General features: G+C 40.6%; 2 protein-coding genes across 3 annotated transcripts in view; one reads left to right on the top strand and one right to left on the bottom strand.

Moving 5' to 3' along the window:
- Positions 1-17,715, bottom strand: part of poc1a (POC1 centriolar protein A) — a 53,353-nt gene extending 35,638 nt beyond the window's left edge. Inside the window, exons 1-9 of one of the 2 annotated variants that reach the window (XM_049582277.1) lie at positions 17,465-17,715; positions 12,674-12,758; positions 12,347-12,518; positions 11,923-12,102; positions 11,573-11,680; positions 9,539-9,654; positions 7,468-7,601; positions 2,840-2,908; positions 2,457-2,606 (exon numbers count right to left, since the gene is read on the bottom strand). In XM_049582277.1, the coding sequence (XP_049438234.1) occupies positions 2,457-2,606; positions 2,840-2,908; positions 7,468-7,601; positions 9,539-9,654; positions 11,573-11,680; positions 11,923-12,102; positions 12,347-12,518; positions 12,674-12,758; positions 17,465-17,479 (1,029 nt within the window). In that variant the 5' untranslated portion in view covers positions 17,480-17,715. Of the gene's footprint in view, positions 1-2,456; positions 2,607-2,839; positions 2,909-7,467; positions 7,602-9,538; positions 9,655-11,572; positions 11,681-11,922; positions 12,103-12,346; positions 12,519-12,673; positions 12,759-14,693; positions 14,744-17,464 lie in introns of those variants that run through there. The other variant, XM_049582286.1, reaches the window with a different exon arrangement.
- Positions 14,783-15,602, top strand: b9d2 (B9 domain containing 2). The gene has a single exon (XM_049582343.1). The coding sequence runs from the start codon at positions 14,896-14,898 to the stop codon at positions 15,421-15,423; it is 528 nt and encodes a 175-aa protein (XP_049438300.1). The 5' UTR covers positions 14,783-14,895; the 3' UTR covers positions 15,424-15,602.
- Positions 17,716-18,076: the final 361 nt, after the last annotated feature.

Here is an 18,076-nt window from a genome sequence, read left to right as displayed (position 1 = left end):
TCAAAAGCTGGGCACAGATTAATATTTCATTAATTTTATGTGGTCAGAAAGATGGGAAAAACATCCTGCATATCAAAGTGTAGATGCTGGAATAACTAGGTAGTTCTTGCCCTTCATGTGAGACATGAATGTAGCTTTGGGCCACACTGCAGACTTCAAAGGATGTGCAGGGAGGAAATAAGCCAGCCGTACAGGCAGCATGAAATACTGAGGGGCATCTGTGCACGTGCACGTGTTTCTTTAGGTTTATTTTTGAGCCAGTTGCCACAGATGCATGCAAATGTGTGTGCACGCTTGTTTCAATTAGTCTTTTTGGTGCTAATGTGAGCACTTGCGCACACAGACATATATGTGTGTATATTTGTGTGTATAGTTTATTCCCAGTTGGCAGATGACCCCTCATTTACATCGTTTTGAAGTCTTCATTAAAGTTTTCCTTGAGCAGCCCTCAGGAAAAAAATCATATTTTAGCCACACAACTGATAAAGCTCTAAGAATATTGAAGTCATCACTCTGTTGTTGATAACCTCCAAAATTGTTCTTCATGGTAGACATGTATTGCAGCCTCTGGCATCAAAAGGTTTTGGAGTTGCAACAGTTATGGAAATCCATGGGCTTGAAATCATAAAGTTCCAGATGATCACATCATCAACCTTAAACATTTTCAAAGAGCAAAATCAATTGAAATATGGGGCATCTTGGTGACTTAGTGGTTGCGAGGCATACAAAAGGGAAGAGGTTGGGACGGATGGGTCAAACAAATACAGGACTTTGACACATGAGACCTCTGTTTGTGTCCCATGTGTAACCAGAAGTCAGTGTTGAGTTATTTTAACTTGCATACACAACCTAATGCACTTTTATTGATATAGCTTGCTTACTTTAACTTAGGTACATAACTTAAGTCACGAAACAAACATGCTTATTTTAACACAAACCACAATCTTTTCTTAAATCTAACTAAGGCTGTGCAATTAATTGTCTGGCGATCGCGATTACGATTTTGAGGTCAAACGATTTCAAAATTAATGAAATGGAGAGTAAACCATTTTTGGTCATGGACGCCTGAAGACGTTATTTTGTCTTCCGTGGAAGCCGCGCATGCGCAATACCGCCCCCTCCCCTCCAATATTCACCCCATGAGCCAGTCAAGTAAGCGAACTACGAATAATACAAGGGGCAAGTGATCGCGAACGATTTCAAAAACAGCATGTGGAAATTGGCTGAGGGAGAGAGAGAGAGAGAGCTTGGTCCATGTGTGTGCGCACGTGTCTGTGTGTGTGCACGCGCATCGGGGCCGAACTCCACTGTGCGCCATACAGAGAGCAGAGGAGAATTGTAAATGTGCGACCATGTAGAGACAGAAATGACATGCCGTTGTGTCAACAATTTAAGTCATCATGTGTGTCGCATAATTATTTGCATAATTGTGATTTTAATTTTGACCAAAATAATCGTGATTATGTTTTTTTCCATAATCGAGCAGCCCTAAATCTAACCCTGTTATCAACGTGTCTAATACAGGTACTATTACAGGTCGTATATGTCATTTTGGGAGTCATTGACAAATTATCTATTCTGTCATTTAGGTATGAGGACGTGTTGGATAATTCAGTAAAATCATATCCCAACTTTGCCCTATCTTTTTTTGTCAAGGAAGTATACCGTTTTTTGGTACTCTTTCAATAACTTTTGAGGACTGTTATTTTACAGCACTGTTGTTTGTATCACTAATTGATAATTTAAAAAACACTTTCCAAATGGTTTGTTTTGTTTTATGCATGTTTGTAATCCTTTGGTTGAACAAGGTCCTATCAGTGCATTATTTGTGACATAACAACAGCTTGTGACAATTTTGCTTATCACGTGTTAATTACAGACCTGCATAAATGCTCATAACAATAGGCTCTGAATTTAAGACAATGCCTGACAAAGTGCTGTGAAACAGAAGGGCAGAAACGACATACCCACTCCAACAAATTTAGTATTTTGATAATTATATGATTAATATTTATACAAAATTTAAAAAAAAAAAAAAAAAAAGCAGTGTTCGAATAAAGATCCAGCCCTTGTATATTTACTGTCAAAGTATCCAATAAAGCAGAAAATGCCAAAAAACCTTAATAAAATCTACTAAACAACGCTGCTTGACAGAAGTTGAAGTCAGGCAAAACTCACATCGGTTAACAATCAAAGCCGAGCCTGCCAATAATCATGATGCAAACACATGATGCAGAGATTTCCTGATCAAATCTAAACAGTGCAGGAACAAATATTCACCAAAGACCATAGTAACATGTGCTAATAAGAGTTAGGTGTGTTGGGGAAAGGAAAGGGTACATGCTGTGTCCATGTCTAGGATAAAAAGTAACTGCATAAAAAGCTGGATCTGAATGAGACATCAAAGCAGACTTGCTGTCAGTTGGATGTGGTTGTCTCCAGCTGTCTGAACTTACCTGGCTGCGCAGTGCAGATGGATGTGAGTAAAAGGAGGGGTGAGCTGTGGAGCTGGCTGGTAATGCCTGCAAGCTGGAAGTAGTTTTATGCTGCAGCCTGACACCATCACTGTCTTCAGCACAGTCAAAGTTGCTCTTCCACACCATTACCTGTAGGATAAAAGCGAATCATTTCAAAATAATACAAATTACCAACAATCCTACAAACAAAGAATGAAATGTGCCATGTAAATAAAGTTTTGCTTTCTCTTTAAGAAGTTCTTAATTAATTGTTTTGAGTGTTGTTTGATGAAATTGTCAATACACCTTTCTGCATCACTATCAGTTGTATGAGCAAGACATATAATATGGCTAATCAATAGGCTATATCTGGTCAGGATCACCTGTTCATCAGAACCTCCAGAGGCAAAGTACTCTCCTGTCCTGGAAAAGGCCACGCAGGTCACTGGACCCTGGAGTGAGGGGAAAGAGAAAAAGAGAGATGAAGAATGAAGATGATACTAGAAGACCGTCCTCCCCCAAAGAATGACTGCACAGGTAAGCTGTACAAGCAGCTTTTTACAACCCATATTTACGTTTACTGTTAGGTGGTAACGACTAGGTGTTACATGCAGGCCCTCTGCCTGTATTTTTTTAATTTTCTTCCTGTTTGCTACAGTCAGGATGTTCCTGGGCATAGTGCTCAGGTGGGGTGGAGACTTTATAAAAGAGTAGCGACCAGGTGCCAGGCCAGCAGCACGGATCCAAGAGGAGGCTACAAAAATCGCAGCAACTAAACAAACGCAAATATAGCAAATGACTGTGAATCTGGGGTTGGTTTTTTGCTTTTGCTGGTGATGTTTTTTACAGACAAAAAACAGCAACTCCTGTGAAGTTTACCTTTAAAAAAATATGGAATGAATTAATTTTCAAATTGACAAATAATATGGCTACAAAGAAAGTATAGATGTTAATGTCAAAAATGGGAGGAAGTAAGCACTCCATAAATTAACACTCATGTCAAAGGTTATATACATGATGTACAATGATGAGATGAAAGCTGGAGACTATGTGTTTTTTGTGTCTATAGCTCATAGCATTAGGAAACTCTGTCTCTTTGAGGAAAGAGAATTATGTTCAAAAACAGCAGCTCCTGCATGTGTGTGTGTTTCTGTGTGTGGAGGAAGGAGTGGGCGTGTGGGGCTGAGGCAGAGCAATCAATAACAGAAAGCGGAGACTCAGGTGAGGTGAGGTCACACATGGTCAGAGCCAAAAAGGATCACCTGCAGATGTCAGCTTGGCATGTTGTGTGTGTATGAACCTGGAGCGCAGACAGAATCCAGCTTGAAAAACTCAAAAACCTTTTCTTCCCCTCCCTTTTTCTCTTCATAACAATGCAGAAAGGGGTCAACGATTACAGCCTGAGCCCTCTGACTGTGTTCAAAGAGAGGATGAAGGAGAGAAGAAATAAAAGACGGGGAGAGGAATGGAAGGGGAGGCTGCTGGGAGGAAAAAAAGGAGCTGTGTGTCCTACGGCTGGCACCCAGACAGGCTGGTTTGGGTGAGGAATGGTTTCCCAGAAGCACCTGAGAGAAGCAGACAGTGTCACTATGGCAACGCGACGGCCTGACAGACAGCATGTTCTGTCTCTGCTCTGACTAATGCCTGCTGCCAGGCTGGCACTTGCCATGGCCAGACACACACACACACACATATACACACACACACACACACACACACACACACACACACACACATACACAGAGAGAGGGAGGGAGTCTGACAGGGCAATGAACCTCGCTGGCACATTTTATGTACTGATAAATGAACAGGGGTTGCAGAAAGCAGACAGGCCCCACACGGCGCTCTCCATAAAGTTATGACTAACAAAGCTGATTACATGCTTGAACTGGTTATGTTTTGTACGCAGTTATTTCTTTAAAATATACATTTAGAGCCGTTAAAGAGGGTTACATTTATGTATGACTGATCCACTGTGTCTAGTCCATGCTGCTATAAAACTGTAATGATGCGGTCTTGTAGTGTTTCTAAAATAATATATAATATTTCCACAAGCGTTTAAAAAGAATGTCTTGAATGTGAATGTCTCCAGTTTTCAATTTAAAAAGTTCAATTTAAAAAGTTTCCATGTCAGAATTGATACTGTGGAGAAAGTTCTGCACTTTCCTACCACTGTAAACACATACAGTATATCTCACATAAATGGCACTCAGGAGCATTAAGATTCCAACCAATAAAATCTATTCATAGATTTTAGGATGTTAACAGTAAAACTATCGTCACAGAAAACCTGCAGGCCTACATTTGTCCTTTAACTCACACTAGCACCAGTAATGTGTTTATATTTGGGCGTCAGCTTGCAACAGCAACGCAAATTTCATTGAAATGAACAGATGCCATCTTGGTACACCATAAGCATTTTTTTTTTTAAAGGTACCCCATGGAGTTTCCTGTAAACAATCTAACCCAACACACTATGTGTATCCTTAATGCCAAATAATTTCCTTTATTAAAAAACTAATTTGGAAAGAATATGAAATCCACATTGTTTACATCCATTCGCCTGCTTGAAGTCCTCCTCTGCCTCGTCTTTGTTGGGGCATTGTTACATTTCTTACCACAACTAAATGTTGATAGGTAGAACAGCATGAAAGCTTTAGCAGGACTGTGTAACACATCATCCATATGCACTACGCACCAAGCACAACAGTGACCCACTCTTGAAAGCATTGCTTCATTGCACTCCTATTGGTAAAAAAAATTCACAAGGTACCTTGTAGTGAGGAAACAGAAGAAAAGGACTGTGGCATTTGCTTTGATTAAAAAACTAACAACCAACTACCAGAATGCACAGCACCACACATGACCAATAAACGCACTACCAGTGGTTGGCATAATGCAAGCTTGTCTGTTTTGACATAGAAAGCAATATGGCCGCCAGCTGGTAACAAACAATCTCAAATAATGGTTAATATGTTTCTGAAGACATTTTAGAGAAGAAATAAGCAACGCATTAACAGAATATTGGTCTATATTTGATCAGCACTGCTTAGTTTTACCAACTGATTGGAGTACAATCCAAGTTCATAAGGGAAAGAAGAGAGGCGGGTCTTTCTCTTGATCTGCTTCTATACTCTTTGTGTCTGTGTTGGTGGGCATATGAAAATGCTAATGTTCAGTCTATAGTTAAAGCCCTATCTATAGCCCTATTATATTTTAAAAGCTCAGATTTCATACACTACTTGACTACTGAATCAAACTGCGTCCACCAACAAGTGTTTGTCAGGTTAGGAATGACATCTTGTAGAAAGCTAATGGCTGCATGGCAACTAGTGGCACCTTGTGGGTGTTACAGGAATTGCATTCTTTCATCAACGCTGGTTAGCACTGATGACGTTTTTGAGGACGCAGTTTAGCAATTTAATGTGGAATTGAGATGTGTATAATTTTCCTGTGCAGCCCTCAATCATTTGCTGGCTTTGTGAATGGGCATTTAGTCACAAAAACTTTGAGCACCCCAGCTTTTATAAAACAGCATGAAGGCTATCAGTATCATTTTTTTCTTTGCCTACCTAACTTTTAAAATCAAATCTCGCCTGACATTATTTTACATCTTACAACCAGTTTCAATTAGCAGTGCATTTAAACACTTGCATCTCATCTCTTTCACGGGGTCTTTAAAAGTTAAAGTGTACTTGTGTACAAAGTTTAAGGCTTTCTTCATTAAAAAGTTTGGGATCACACTGTGAAAGTCAGTTGTCAGACAGCGGAGCAGAGAGACAAATTAACCTAAGTTTCACTGATTCTACCCAGCCAGGTAAGGAACCCCTGAGGTGAGATAAACAACACGTTTGTCAGATCCAACAGAAAAAACACTCCCTTAGAGCCCTCATGTGTTTTCATATAGAGTACATGCACACGGGTGTGCACACATACACAGACAAGCAGACACATAAACACATATAAACCTACAGACCCACACTGAACAGATGGGGGTCTCTCCCATTTTCAAGCTATGCGACTGGAGAGACAATTAACACCCGGAGCGCTCCCAGCACCAACAGATTGGCAAAGTCACCACTGAGCCAAAAAGAACAACAACAGAAAAGGAGACAGAGTGAAGGAGATGACAAATTTGGAGGTGTGAAGCTAGAAGGGGGGAAAAGTGCTTTTTTATCTTGACAAAAAGAAGAATGTTGGCAAGCTGCTGAAGAGAAGTACGACAAAAGACTCAGACAAAAAAAGCCAGAAATGAGAGACAGGCAACGTATACAAAGGGACAGATAAACAGATGGACCACATGTGGTACTGGCAAGCCACCGATTTCCACAACTAGCCAGCAAGCCAGTCCATCAGCTGTTCAAACAAACAGATACAGTCAGCGAGTCGTCCGGCCTACTGGTCCACCCAGCCAAAATGTGAGTGCACGAGAGGTGGGACCTAATAGAGAAGGACAGGGAGCAAAAAGAAGATGGTAATGATGGCGGCAATGCTGAAACATCCCGATAACGCACGAAGAGGAGTGGTAAAGTCGTAATAAAAGGATGGGACGGAAACGGAGAGGAGGAGGAAGAGAAGAAGAGGAGGAGAGGATCCAGAGAAACGGAGGCAGAAACACAGTTCTGTTTCCTTCCAACAACCCTGAGATGAGTCATCATGAGTGGGCAGCCCGCTCGCCTGGCAAGTACTAAAATACACCACGTACAAAAAAAGGCATCATACGCACACACGCTCACACACTTCACAGAATCAAACATGCACAAAGGAGATGTCAAACACACTCACACGTAACTGTCCACACCAAACCTTCCACACACACACACACACACACACACACACACACACACACACACACACACACACACACACACAGAGAAACAGCAGACTACAGACATGACCTATCATGATCATGACTGGGTTAACTGCACAGTTAGGCCTGTAGGATATATAAATGGTATCCATGTGTCATAAGCGTGCGTGCGTGCGTGCGTGCATGTGTGCGTGCGTCTACCTGGTGTCCATGCAGTGTATACAGTAGCTTGCCCTCTACAAGGTCCAGTATCTTCACTGTGGAATCGCTGGACACAGTGATGAGGAAATTACCAGCCGGGTGGAAAGACAAGCTGTTCACCACACCACTGTGGACTGAAACACACACACACACACACACACACACACACACACACACACACACACACACACACATTATGACAGGACTAGAACACACTTTTTGTTATTGTAATTCAAATGTGTATCATTGTGCAATTAAAGACATAAAGTAATTGTACTGTATTTTGCAGCTTTAAAAATTCCCTTTTCTGCCTGTTAAATAATTTGGAATGATTATGACTGACTGATGGATTTTGATGAACATTATTATGATGACAATAACAATGACTGTGGCACAATTTAAAGATATCTAACATTTGAGTTATAGACAAAATAATTAATGTTTGTCAAAGTTAATCCTAAAAAATCTAAAGCCTCTTGGGAAAATTTACCTTTTCTCTCTGAAATTTAACATTAGATGACAATTCTATTTATACACCAGCACCTAAGGGGCATTTAAGAGTTAGTGTCTTGCTCAAGGACACTTCAACAGGCCAGATGCTTGCTATCGTGGTTGCCTGGATCCCACTAAAGTGCACTGCTGCTGTACATCAGGACGCCTCAGTTGCTGTGTAACTTGAGAATGGCTCAACATCAGGTTTACATTAGCATCAAATTATTACGTCAAGTATAGCAGCCTATAGCAGCAAATCAAAACTTCCCTGGACCTGAAATCAATCTACCATGAGGTGACTGGGTTCTTGACTGAGACAAATGAGAGGAAGGCAAGTCATTCGACAAGCAACATGGTCCCTCTGCTGGCTGCAAGGTGCTGTGACATGTATAAGATGTGCTGAGACCTCTAGGTGCAAAAAAATGCTGGAAAAACTGTATCCAGCTATACCGAGATCAGGGGGAATGTAATATTTGGGTATGGCTTAGGTTTATGCAAGAATAGTGAGCAATGTAAACACCTCAATAAAAATCAAAACCAGTTGATTTACCCACCAAAGAGCAGGTAAAATGACTAGGAGAACAAAGACAACTAAACATACCCATTACCAATAATTCTCCTTTGTCTCTAACAGTAACCGCACCACATTTTAACCACAATTACACTCTTTTGACTGGCACAGTTGGTGATCAACTACAGTATGTAAAGTGAAGCACTATGAAAGGGAGAGGAGAGAAAAAGCTTTTATCTTCATGCCCCATCTTCTCAGACAGATGTGATTATCCATTATTAGATCTCACAACTCAAATCCATTTAAGAGAGCTGATTAGAACAATCAGACTGAGAGGCAGACTGACAAAAGGCATCAACATTTGGCTTATTGACTATGCAAGGAATCTTGATTACCACTTGAATCGTGAGCTTTAAAGCTTAATTTTACCTTGGTGTTATTTTGGTAATTCGCTGTACTTTTCACTGTGTTTAAAGGTGAGGCTTTACTTTAGCTGTGTTGCAGAGTCTGGTGGAAGTGGATGACAAGACTTTGACTGTTTGCCATAAAATATATAAGCCAAAAACAAACACTGGGCTGTGGTTTTGCAAGTGCCTTAGGGATTCAGTCCACTACAAAAGTCTGTAGAGCTCGCCTATGTTGTTTAAAGGTCCAGTATGTATGTTTATTAGTTTATAACCACTTGAAAATAAGAATTACTGTGTTTCGTTACCTTAGAATAAGCTGTTTATATCTACATAAGGAGTGCGTGCTATTCCACAGAGTCTGCCATGTTGTTTCTACCGTAGACCAGAACGCACAAACCAGACATTGGCTCTAGATAGGGTCATTCACGTTCACACATTGGCCACCATAGTTCTCCTACTTGTGCATAACATATCACAGCACAGAAGGAAGAATGCATCTACTCATGGAGAGAGGCTTGTGTTCATGACAGCATGAGATGTAAACATTAATGGCATCCTCCCTAGCTAAGCTGTAACGCTAGCTCCCTCAGTGGTGCTAGGTGAGCTTAAGATAGACGTAAGCAATCTAAATACTTCCTTTATACAGTTTTTGAGTCTTTACCTTGGTAGTGCTGTAACATCTTATGAGATCTGATGTCCCACACCTTGACAGTGTTGTCAGTACTGGCTGCAGCGATACATGTTCCACTGGGATGGAAGTCCACATGGTTTGCATAACTTGGGAGACAGAAAACATGACAACTTAAATGAAGACATGTCATTATTAAAAGTTAAATTATTATTTGTTTAAGCTTTTAAAGTATTTAAAATTCGTTATTCCAGCAGGTTAATTAAACAAAAAAGCTTTAATCTAAAATATTACTTGGAGACACCCACTAAAGAATATTTCCTGCTCCTATGTACAGTACAGGCCAAAAGTTTGGACACACCTTCTCATTCAATGCGTTTTCTTTATTTTCATGACTATTTACATTGTAGATTCTCACTGAAGGCATTAAAACTATGAATGAACACATGTGGAGTTATGTACTTAACAAAAAAAGGTGAAATAACTGAAAACATGTTTTATATTCTAGTTTCTTCAAATAGCCACCCTTTGCTCTGATTACTGCTTTGCACACTCTTGGCATTCTCTCCATGAGCTTCAAGAGGTAGTCACCTGAAATGGTTTTCCAACAGTCTTGAAGGAGTTCCCAGAGGTGTTTAGCACTTGTTGGCCCCTTTGCCTTCACTCTGCGGTCCAGCTCGCCCCAAACCATCTCGCTTGGGTTCAGGTCCGGTGACTGTGGAGGCCAGGTCATCTGCCGCAGCACTCCATCACTCTCCTTCTTGGTCAAATAGCCCTTACACAGCCTGGAGGTGTGTTTGGGGTCATTGTCCTGTTGAAAAATAAATGATCGTCCAACTAAACGCAAACCGGATGGGATGGCATGTCGCTGCAGGATGCTGTGGTAGCCATGCTGGTTCAGTGTGCCTTCAATTTTGAATAAATCCCCAACAGTGTCACCAGCAAAACACCCCCACACCATCACACCTCCTCCTCCATGCTTCACAGTGGGAACCAGGCATGTGGAATCCATCCGTTCACCTTTTCTGCGTCTCACAAAGACACGGCGGTTGGAACCAAAGATCTCAAATTTGGACTCATCAGACCAATGCACAGATTTCCACTGGTCTAATGTCCATTCCTTGTGTTTCTTGGCCCAAACAAATCTCTTCTGCTTGCTGCCTCTCCTTAGCAGTGGTTTCCTAGCAGCTATTTGACCATGAAGGCCTGATTCGCGCAGTCTCTCTTAACAGTTGTTCTAGAGATGGGTCTGCTGCTAGAACTCTGTGTGGCATTCATCTGGTCTCTGATCTGAGCTGCTGGTAACTTGCGATTTCTGAGGCTGGTGACTCAGATGAACTTATCCTCAGAAGCAGAGGTGACTCTTGGTCTTCCTTTCCTGGGTCGGTCCTCATGTGTGCCAGTTTCGTTGTAGCGCTTGATGGTTTTTGCGACTCCACTTGGGGACACATTTAAAGTTTTTGATAAGGCACACCTGTGAAGTGGAAACCATTTCAGGTGACTACCTCTTGAAGCTCATGGAGAGAATGCCAAGAGTGTGCAAAGCAGTAATCAGAGCAAAGGGTGGCTATTTTGAAGAAACTAGAATATAAAACATGTTTTCAGTTATTTCACCTTTTTTTGTTAAGTACATAACTCCACATGTGTTCATTCATAGTTTTGATGCCTTCAGTGAGAATCTACAATGTAAATAGTCATGAAAATAAAGAAAACGCATTGAATGAGAAGGTGTGTCCAAACTTTTGGCCTGTACTGTATGTTTTACACTGTTCAAAAACACTCGACATGTGAGGCTTTTAGCTGACACGTTTGTAATGAATGAGTAGGTGTTCAGTGGTTACAGGGATATTGACAGAGCACACGGTTATGGGACCTGTCATTTTTTTCAACTGTTGTTGCTGAAACATGAGTGTTAATGTTAATGTGTTAACCCTAAATATTTACAATCATACCAGAAGAAACACTGACAAACAGACGTAGATTCCTGCAATTATTTCTCCCACACATATCAGAACATTTCTTATCCAGATTCTTCCATGCATCTTCTTTCTGGTCTCAAGTGCTCACCCAGCATGTTCATAGAAAGAATGAATGCACTCTCTGCTATTCTTGTCCCACAGCTTTATGGTCTTGTCATCACTGGACGATACAATCAAGCGATCGTCTGGAGAAAACCTGCAAAAATGTATTGAAAATTCTAGATCAAAAGCTGTTCATTATCTTCACTTTTAATGATGACATGTATTCATTTAAGTTGTAAAACAATTCAGAAATGTATAAAATCTATCTATATGTGACAACAACAAACAATAGAATAAGCAGAAGTATGAGCAGCAGCCAGTATTTTCTAACTGGGAAAACTGTATGTATGTATGTATGTATGTATGTATGTATGTATGTACGTATGTGCATCGTACTTGGCACAGCGGACCCAGTTGATGTGCTGGTTGAGAGAGAAGAGAAACTTTTGCCTGTGGACCGTCCACACTTTGATAGTCTTGTCGTTAGAGGCTGTGACCAGACTCTGTCCATCACCAGAAAAGTTAACGCTTCGCACGGTGGCAGTGTGAGCCCTGAAAGCTGTTGACTCAGCCTTCCTGTAAACAGACACACAAACACCAAGACAAAGTTTAAAACAAACTATCAAAAACCAGTGGGTGTTCAGAAATGTGTGCCTTCTTCTGTGCTGGCAAAGGAGATTCAGTACAACTGTCTAGCTTTGTTGTTTTTATGAGTCAGCATCATTGTCCTCTGCGACAACTTTGTAGTGCACTACAATAATAATGAGAGGTGATAGTGAGACACGAAACAAAGCAAAAGATGGAACACTTCCAAACTCACATGCTGGGCACCCAAAGACGTACAGTCTTGTCTCTGGAGGCCGAGGCCACCAGGTGGCCGGAGGGAGAAAACTGAACAGACATGACAGCATCTTTGTGTCCGTCAAAACGATACGCTCGCATCTGAGGTTTCATGTTCCAGATCATCACACAGGAGTCCATAGAGCCTGTGGCTGGGAGAAGAGGGAGCACAAGTATGTGTGAACTCAACACATTATGTATAAATGCAGAAAACATACCATGCAGAAAATAAAATAAGACATTAAATAGGTGTGGAAAATAATCTGGCCACAAATAGACATAAAGAGTAAAATTAAGTAGCAGTTACCAATCTGTTTCATGTTGCAGCTGAAGTCCACACTCGTCACAGTCTCCCTGTGACCCTTGAAATGTCTCTCTAGAGTTGGATCAGACTATAAGGAGAACAGAGACAGATTGCAGCGGCCATGTATTAAAGCCTGTGAAAGCTTGATTCAAATTTTAAGTATTACTCAGTAACATAAAACAGTCATGACAAAATAAGCAGTAATTAAAATTCTGCTTTATCAGGACTGTGTGGGTGTGTGATATGATCGGCAGCAGCCTGGCAATATAAACAAACAACCCTATAATTGTCATACGTAGCTAGAAACTGATAACATTCTCTGCAATGAGTTAAGAGTTTGTAGCAGACTGTAATCTCTTTTCAATTCAGCTTGTAGGCATGTAAAGCAGGGGAAACCTTTTCATCTGCTACGTAATATGAGCTTAATTGTCAGGAATGCTATGTTTTTGACAAAGTCTATGTGGCGCGCTGTCCAACTTAGCATCGTGTCTGTTAGCGAGGGTTAATATTCTGTTACAATAACACTAGCACCACCGGCTTGGCAGATTTTTTCTTTGACTAAGAAAAATAATAAAAACGAATACTGTAAAAATATTATCTCTTTTGATCCACTCTGTTCAGAATCAGACCAAGAAGCAGAATCAATAAGGGCACCTAAAATATTATCAATTCCTATTCCTAGTCACTGTATATAAAAAAACACAGGTGTTGATAATAAAATCAATGATGTTTGAATTTTACACTTAACAAAAAAATTAAATGCAACTCGTGTTTTTGCTCCCATTTTTCACTGGTTTAAGTTAAAGATCTGAGACTTTAAAAGTTATACGTTTATCAAATTTTGGTCCAGGTTTGTTAAAATCCATTTTAGAAACAAAACTGGAGGCAGTTTATGGTGGTGACATGAAGATTCATTTCTCAGGAAAACAGCTCTGGTAAACAATCTTCCCGCTACCATGCCGATAAAACACTTCCTAAAAACTTGAGACATCCGTTGCATTGTATTTGACCAAACCGCACATTTTAGAGTGGTCTTTTTTGGTGGCCATCCCAAGGCACACCAGTGGCATCATGATGCTGTTTAATCAGCATCTTGATATGTCACACCTGTCAGGAGGATGGATTATCTTGGAAAAGGAGAAGTGCTCACTAACACTGATTTAAACAAAATTACCAAAATATGAGAGTGCATAAAAAAAGTCTTGAATCTTTAACTTAAACTGTGAAAAATAGGTGTAAAAACAAAAGTGTTGTGTTTAACTGTTTGTTCATTGTATTTAGCTACTTCAGTTTCAGGGTCTTGGTGTTGTTCATGCTGGCTCACTGCCATGACTTGCTGGAGATACTGAATAGAACTGAATTACTGGTCATGTACAAGTAGCTACAAGTCAAATGTCTCCTCAAAAATAAAAGTTATAACAGCAACTCCTTATATATAAATTCCTTAACCATTGGCATTTATACTCTACCATAAAATCCTTCACACCTCTGGGGAAAATGTTCCACAAGATTTGAAGTAAATCAATGAAAAACAGACCCAGAGCAAAGCATGCACAAAAAGCATTTTCTTTCATAGTGGCTGGAGCTGGAAGCAGTGCAGCCGTGGGGTGGCGCTGTTTCTCAGTGTTACTTGTTCCGAGACTTCAAAGCCTGTTTAAATCAATGCTTGTAATTCCTGACAAACCAATAAAACAATTCTAGTTTTCAGACCAGCGGTGAGGCTGAATGTAGTCATCATCACTGGTTAATTATGATGAATGAACATGTCCTTATATCTTATTTTGTCTCCAATCCATATTTGTTATTTTACAGGCAAACACGTCAAACGCTGCTAGACTATACTGATTATGCCCTCTGCTTTGCCTGTCAGGCAACAGTTTTCAAATGTATGCCACCGCATGAAGTGTGCCCCAGTTGAACAAGCTTTTAGTCAGACACTGTGTTGGGACAAAGTACACAAATCTTGCAATAGCCGGGCTTTACGTCTCTAAATCATATTGAAGCACGCAGAAACTGGTCGCACCATGACAGGAAGTGCTGCCTGAGACGCCAAACTCAGGGTTTCCCACTGCCGCAAGTTACCAGGCTGGGTTACCAAGGAGACGAGAGCTGTGGGGCGAGTCACTGCTAGCCGTTAGCTAGCCGTTAACTAGCCGTTAAGCTCGGGGGATGACAAGAGAGGACTCTCGGTGCTGCATGTCTTTGTGTAAACGGAGTTTTCTAACATGGCAGAGCTGCACATCATAGGCCAAATCATCGGGGCCAGTGGTTTCCCGCAGAACAGCCTATTTTGCAAATGGGGAGTTCACACGGGAGGAGCATGGCGTCTCCTGACTGGGCTGAAGGAGGGTCAGACCCAGGTGGATATCCCACAGATAGGAGACATGGCGTATTGGAGTCACCCAATTGATCTGCACTACACGACCAAGGGACTCCAGGGCTGGCCGAAGCTTCACCTCCAGGTGTGGCACCAGGACTCCTTTGGGCGCTGCGAGCTGTACGGTTACGGGTACTGCCACGTCCCTTCCAGCCCCGGACACCACCGGATAACCTGTGTGACCTGGAGGCCGCTCGGCTCCTGGCAGGAGCAGCTGGCTCAAATGTTTGTCGGCGGAGGTCCTCAGCTCCGCAGCACGGACATTATCTACAGCGGGGCGGACAGATACAGACTGCACACCGAAGCTATGGGGACCGTGGAGCTGGAGCTCGGTATCATCCTGAGGCACCTCGACAAATATGGCGTCGAGAGCTAACACGGTGAAATGGAAAAGACTTTGGAAACTTTTATATTGTGCAGGTGGAGGGATGTCTTCTGTGTTTTTAGTAAACTTTTATACATTTTTTTTCTGAATTCTATTGTGTTTTTATACACTAACGTTATTTGGAATACTATGTAAATAAAGAAAATATGGTCATAACGAAGTTGGCTTCTTGTTGATGTCATCATGAGACCACTCTCTCCTAATGTCAGATGGCTTGTATTTTATGCACCATTGCTAATTCCTTGTAAATGAAAACCTACTTGGCAATAAACCTGATTCTGATTAGCAGGCGTTAGTTAATGGATGAGAGTAACCACATCATTCTCAGTTATAGAGCATACTTTTCTTCATTGTTAATTATGAGCTAGGAATTAAAAATGATTTCGAATAGCACAAGAAGTACAACCAAATTTGCTGTGCCATGCCTGAAATATATATATAAAAAATTTAAAACAGACAGTAATAAATACATAACACAATCATCCAAATCCAAAAAATATATAAAAAAAATACATTAAAAGTAGTACTGCACATGTTAACCTATTATTGCACGTTTGAGTTAAGCTGAATGATTCAAATCCAAATTGTCTAGTCCAAAAGAAAATGTTTCCTACAACACACTACATTGCCTATAACTTAGATTTACTCGCTAACTTATTTTCAGTTATATGTTATACCTTGACTAACATCCATAAGCCAACCTCTTGGTTATGAGGCACCCAATGTGGGTGAATTTGTCATTGATATTTTCAGCACATAAACACAGGATGAATTTAAATAAGTGTTGGCAATCTGGAAATCCATCGGTAAAAAAAAAAAAAAAAAATTGCAGAATCTGTCTTGAGAGATTACATTATTGGTAGCTATGAAGATATGAGCCATACATGCATGAATCAGGCTGCTATGTGAATAAACTTCCCCTCACTTGTCTCATACACCCAGGACTTGGAAATAAACTGATTCAAGCTGTTGAAGGTAACGAGCTCTACAAAGATCACCTACTTCAGCAACACGATCTTAAACTACATAATTAGATGGTTCTTACAAGTGCAGTTTTCTGCAGCTTTCACTGAACTGCATTCACACCTAAAATCTGCTACACAGAAGTTACTTGAACAGTCAAATCAGTAAAGACTAGGTGTGTACTGTTTACAGTTTTCAAGAGCTTTTCAATCTATTTGAAATCTGTCCAGGAGTTGAAAATGCTTCATTGTTGCTGATACTGTTTATGGCAAAAAAAAAACAAAAAAAACCTCTATATGTGATTCCTGCCTCCAGGTATGACATCTCCCACTGAAAATCTCATCAGCACCTCGCATGTGCTTATAAATCTGACTCTACCCTACTACCTAACACATTTAAATCATGTTATTTGTGTTTGTCTGCTTACAAAGTCAGTTACTTTAATTTAGAGTTGCAAATAATGCACCAAAACTACAACTACAACCTACTTTTGAGATGCTATACAGCAAACATGAAATGATTAACTATTACTTCAGTTCACTGCAGGTTAAATTGTTTGACATGCAGCCTAATTTCATGACCACATGCTGTGTTTATTACACAAGCATAAGAGTACAGCTTTATGTGAAAGCACTGCAAACACAATAGTAATTCATTTTAACACTGTCACACAACAAAGTGTCATGTCACAGTGGGTTGTTTCTGATGTTTTAGTTGGTGTAGTTGTTCGGTAGACTTGACCTGTAGCCTACAGACTAAACAACATATTATCTGAAATACACTGCCATACTTGTGACATAATTCATTGTGACCTAATGTTATTTAGATACCATATACACATCAGTTACAAATCCCCATCAAACACACACACCACAGGGGTACAATTACTCTTATTTCTGATTAAGCCTGGCTACAAAAAGGGTTAGAGTAAATTATGTACAAAAGAAAGTTCCCTTATCGCACAAGTTAACTCTTCTATTAACGTTAACTTCTAAGAAGCTACTGTAAAGCTACAAACAAGAAACCAACTTCAGCTCAGGCAAGTGCCATGAAGCTAACGTTCACTCACCGGTGAAGAAGTCATGTTTCCTGATATTAGAGACGGACAGCCGGTGAGACCGACTGTTGTGACCGTTACAACCGAAATGTAAGTGAACTCTACTTCTTTATCACGGTGACTAAGACAAACGGTGGTCTAGTGTTAGCTGCTCGGTCGGCTAACGCTAGCTTACTACCATATTAGCTGGTAGTTGCTGACAACAACAAAGTTCAGTTTACGCGCCGCGATTGGGCGCTGAGAGTCTGTTCTGGTTTCTTAAAGGGAAAGTTGGTGCGTTAATAACCGTTAGGTGCAAAACTTCAGTGTCACAGAGGTGATATTGTACAGGTGTGGTGAAATAAAACGTTTCATTGTCGAGCAATCAAGTGTAAATTAATAATATGATATTAGTGCAGCTAAGATATTCGAGTGAAAACTCATTTTAAAGTGTAGTGACGCGCCGTTACCGCCAGGTGTCAGCAGTGTAGCGCTGTTAGAAATCTGCCATGATGTGTCGTGTTTGTGTCAAGGGCGCGGAAACCTGACAGATTTATAAGAAAGTGATGCACTAAAGTCCTTTAAAATCTACAAACATTGTCTTAAATTTAAACAGAGGTCATTTTTCATGCAATAAGAATTATG

Source organism: Epinephelus fuscoguttatus, linkage group LG1 (assembly GCF_011397635.1).
Source record: "Epinephelus fuscoguttatus linkage group LG1, E.fuscoguttatus.final_Chr_v1".
In the NCBI taxonomy this organism is placed as follows: domain Eukaryota; kingdom Metazoa; phylum Chordata; class Actinopteri; order Perciformes; family Serranidae; genus Epinephelus; species Epinephelus fuscoguttatus.
Note: the sequence above shows the minus strand (reverse complement) of the source record. Positions and strands in the feature narration are given on the sequence as shown.

Excerpts from the sequence above, each read along its gene's own strand:
- b9d2 (XM_049582343.1), top strand. The coding sequence starts at position 14,896 with ATGGCAGAGCTGCACATCATAGGCCAAATCATCGGGGCCAGTGGTTTC.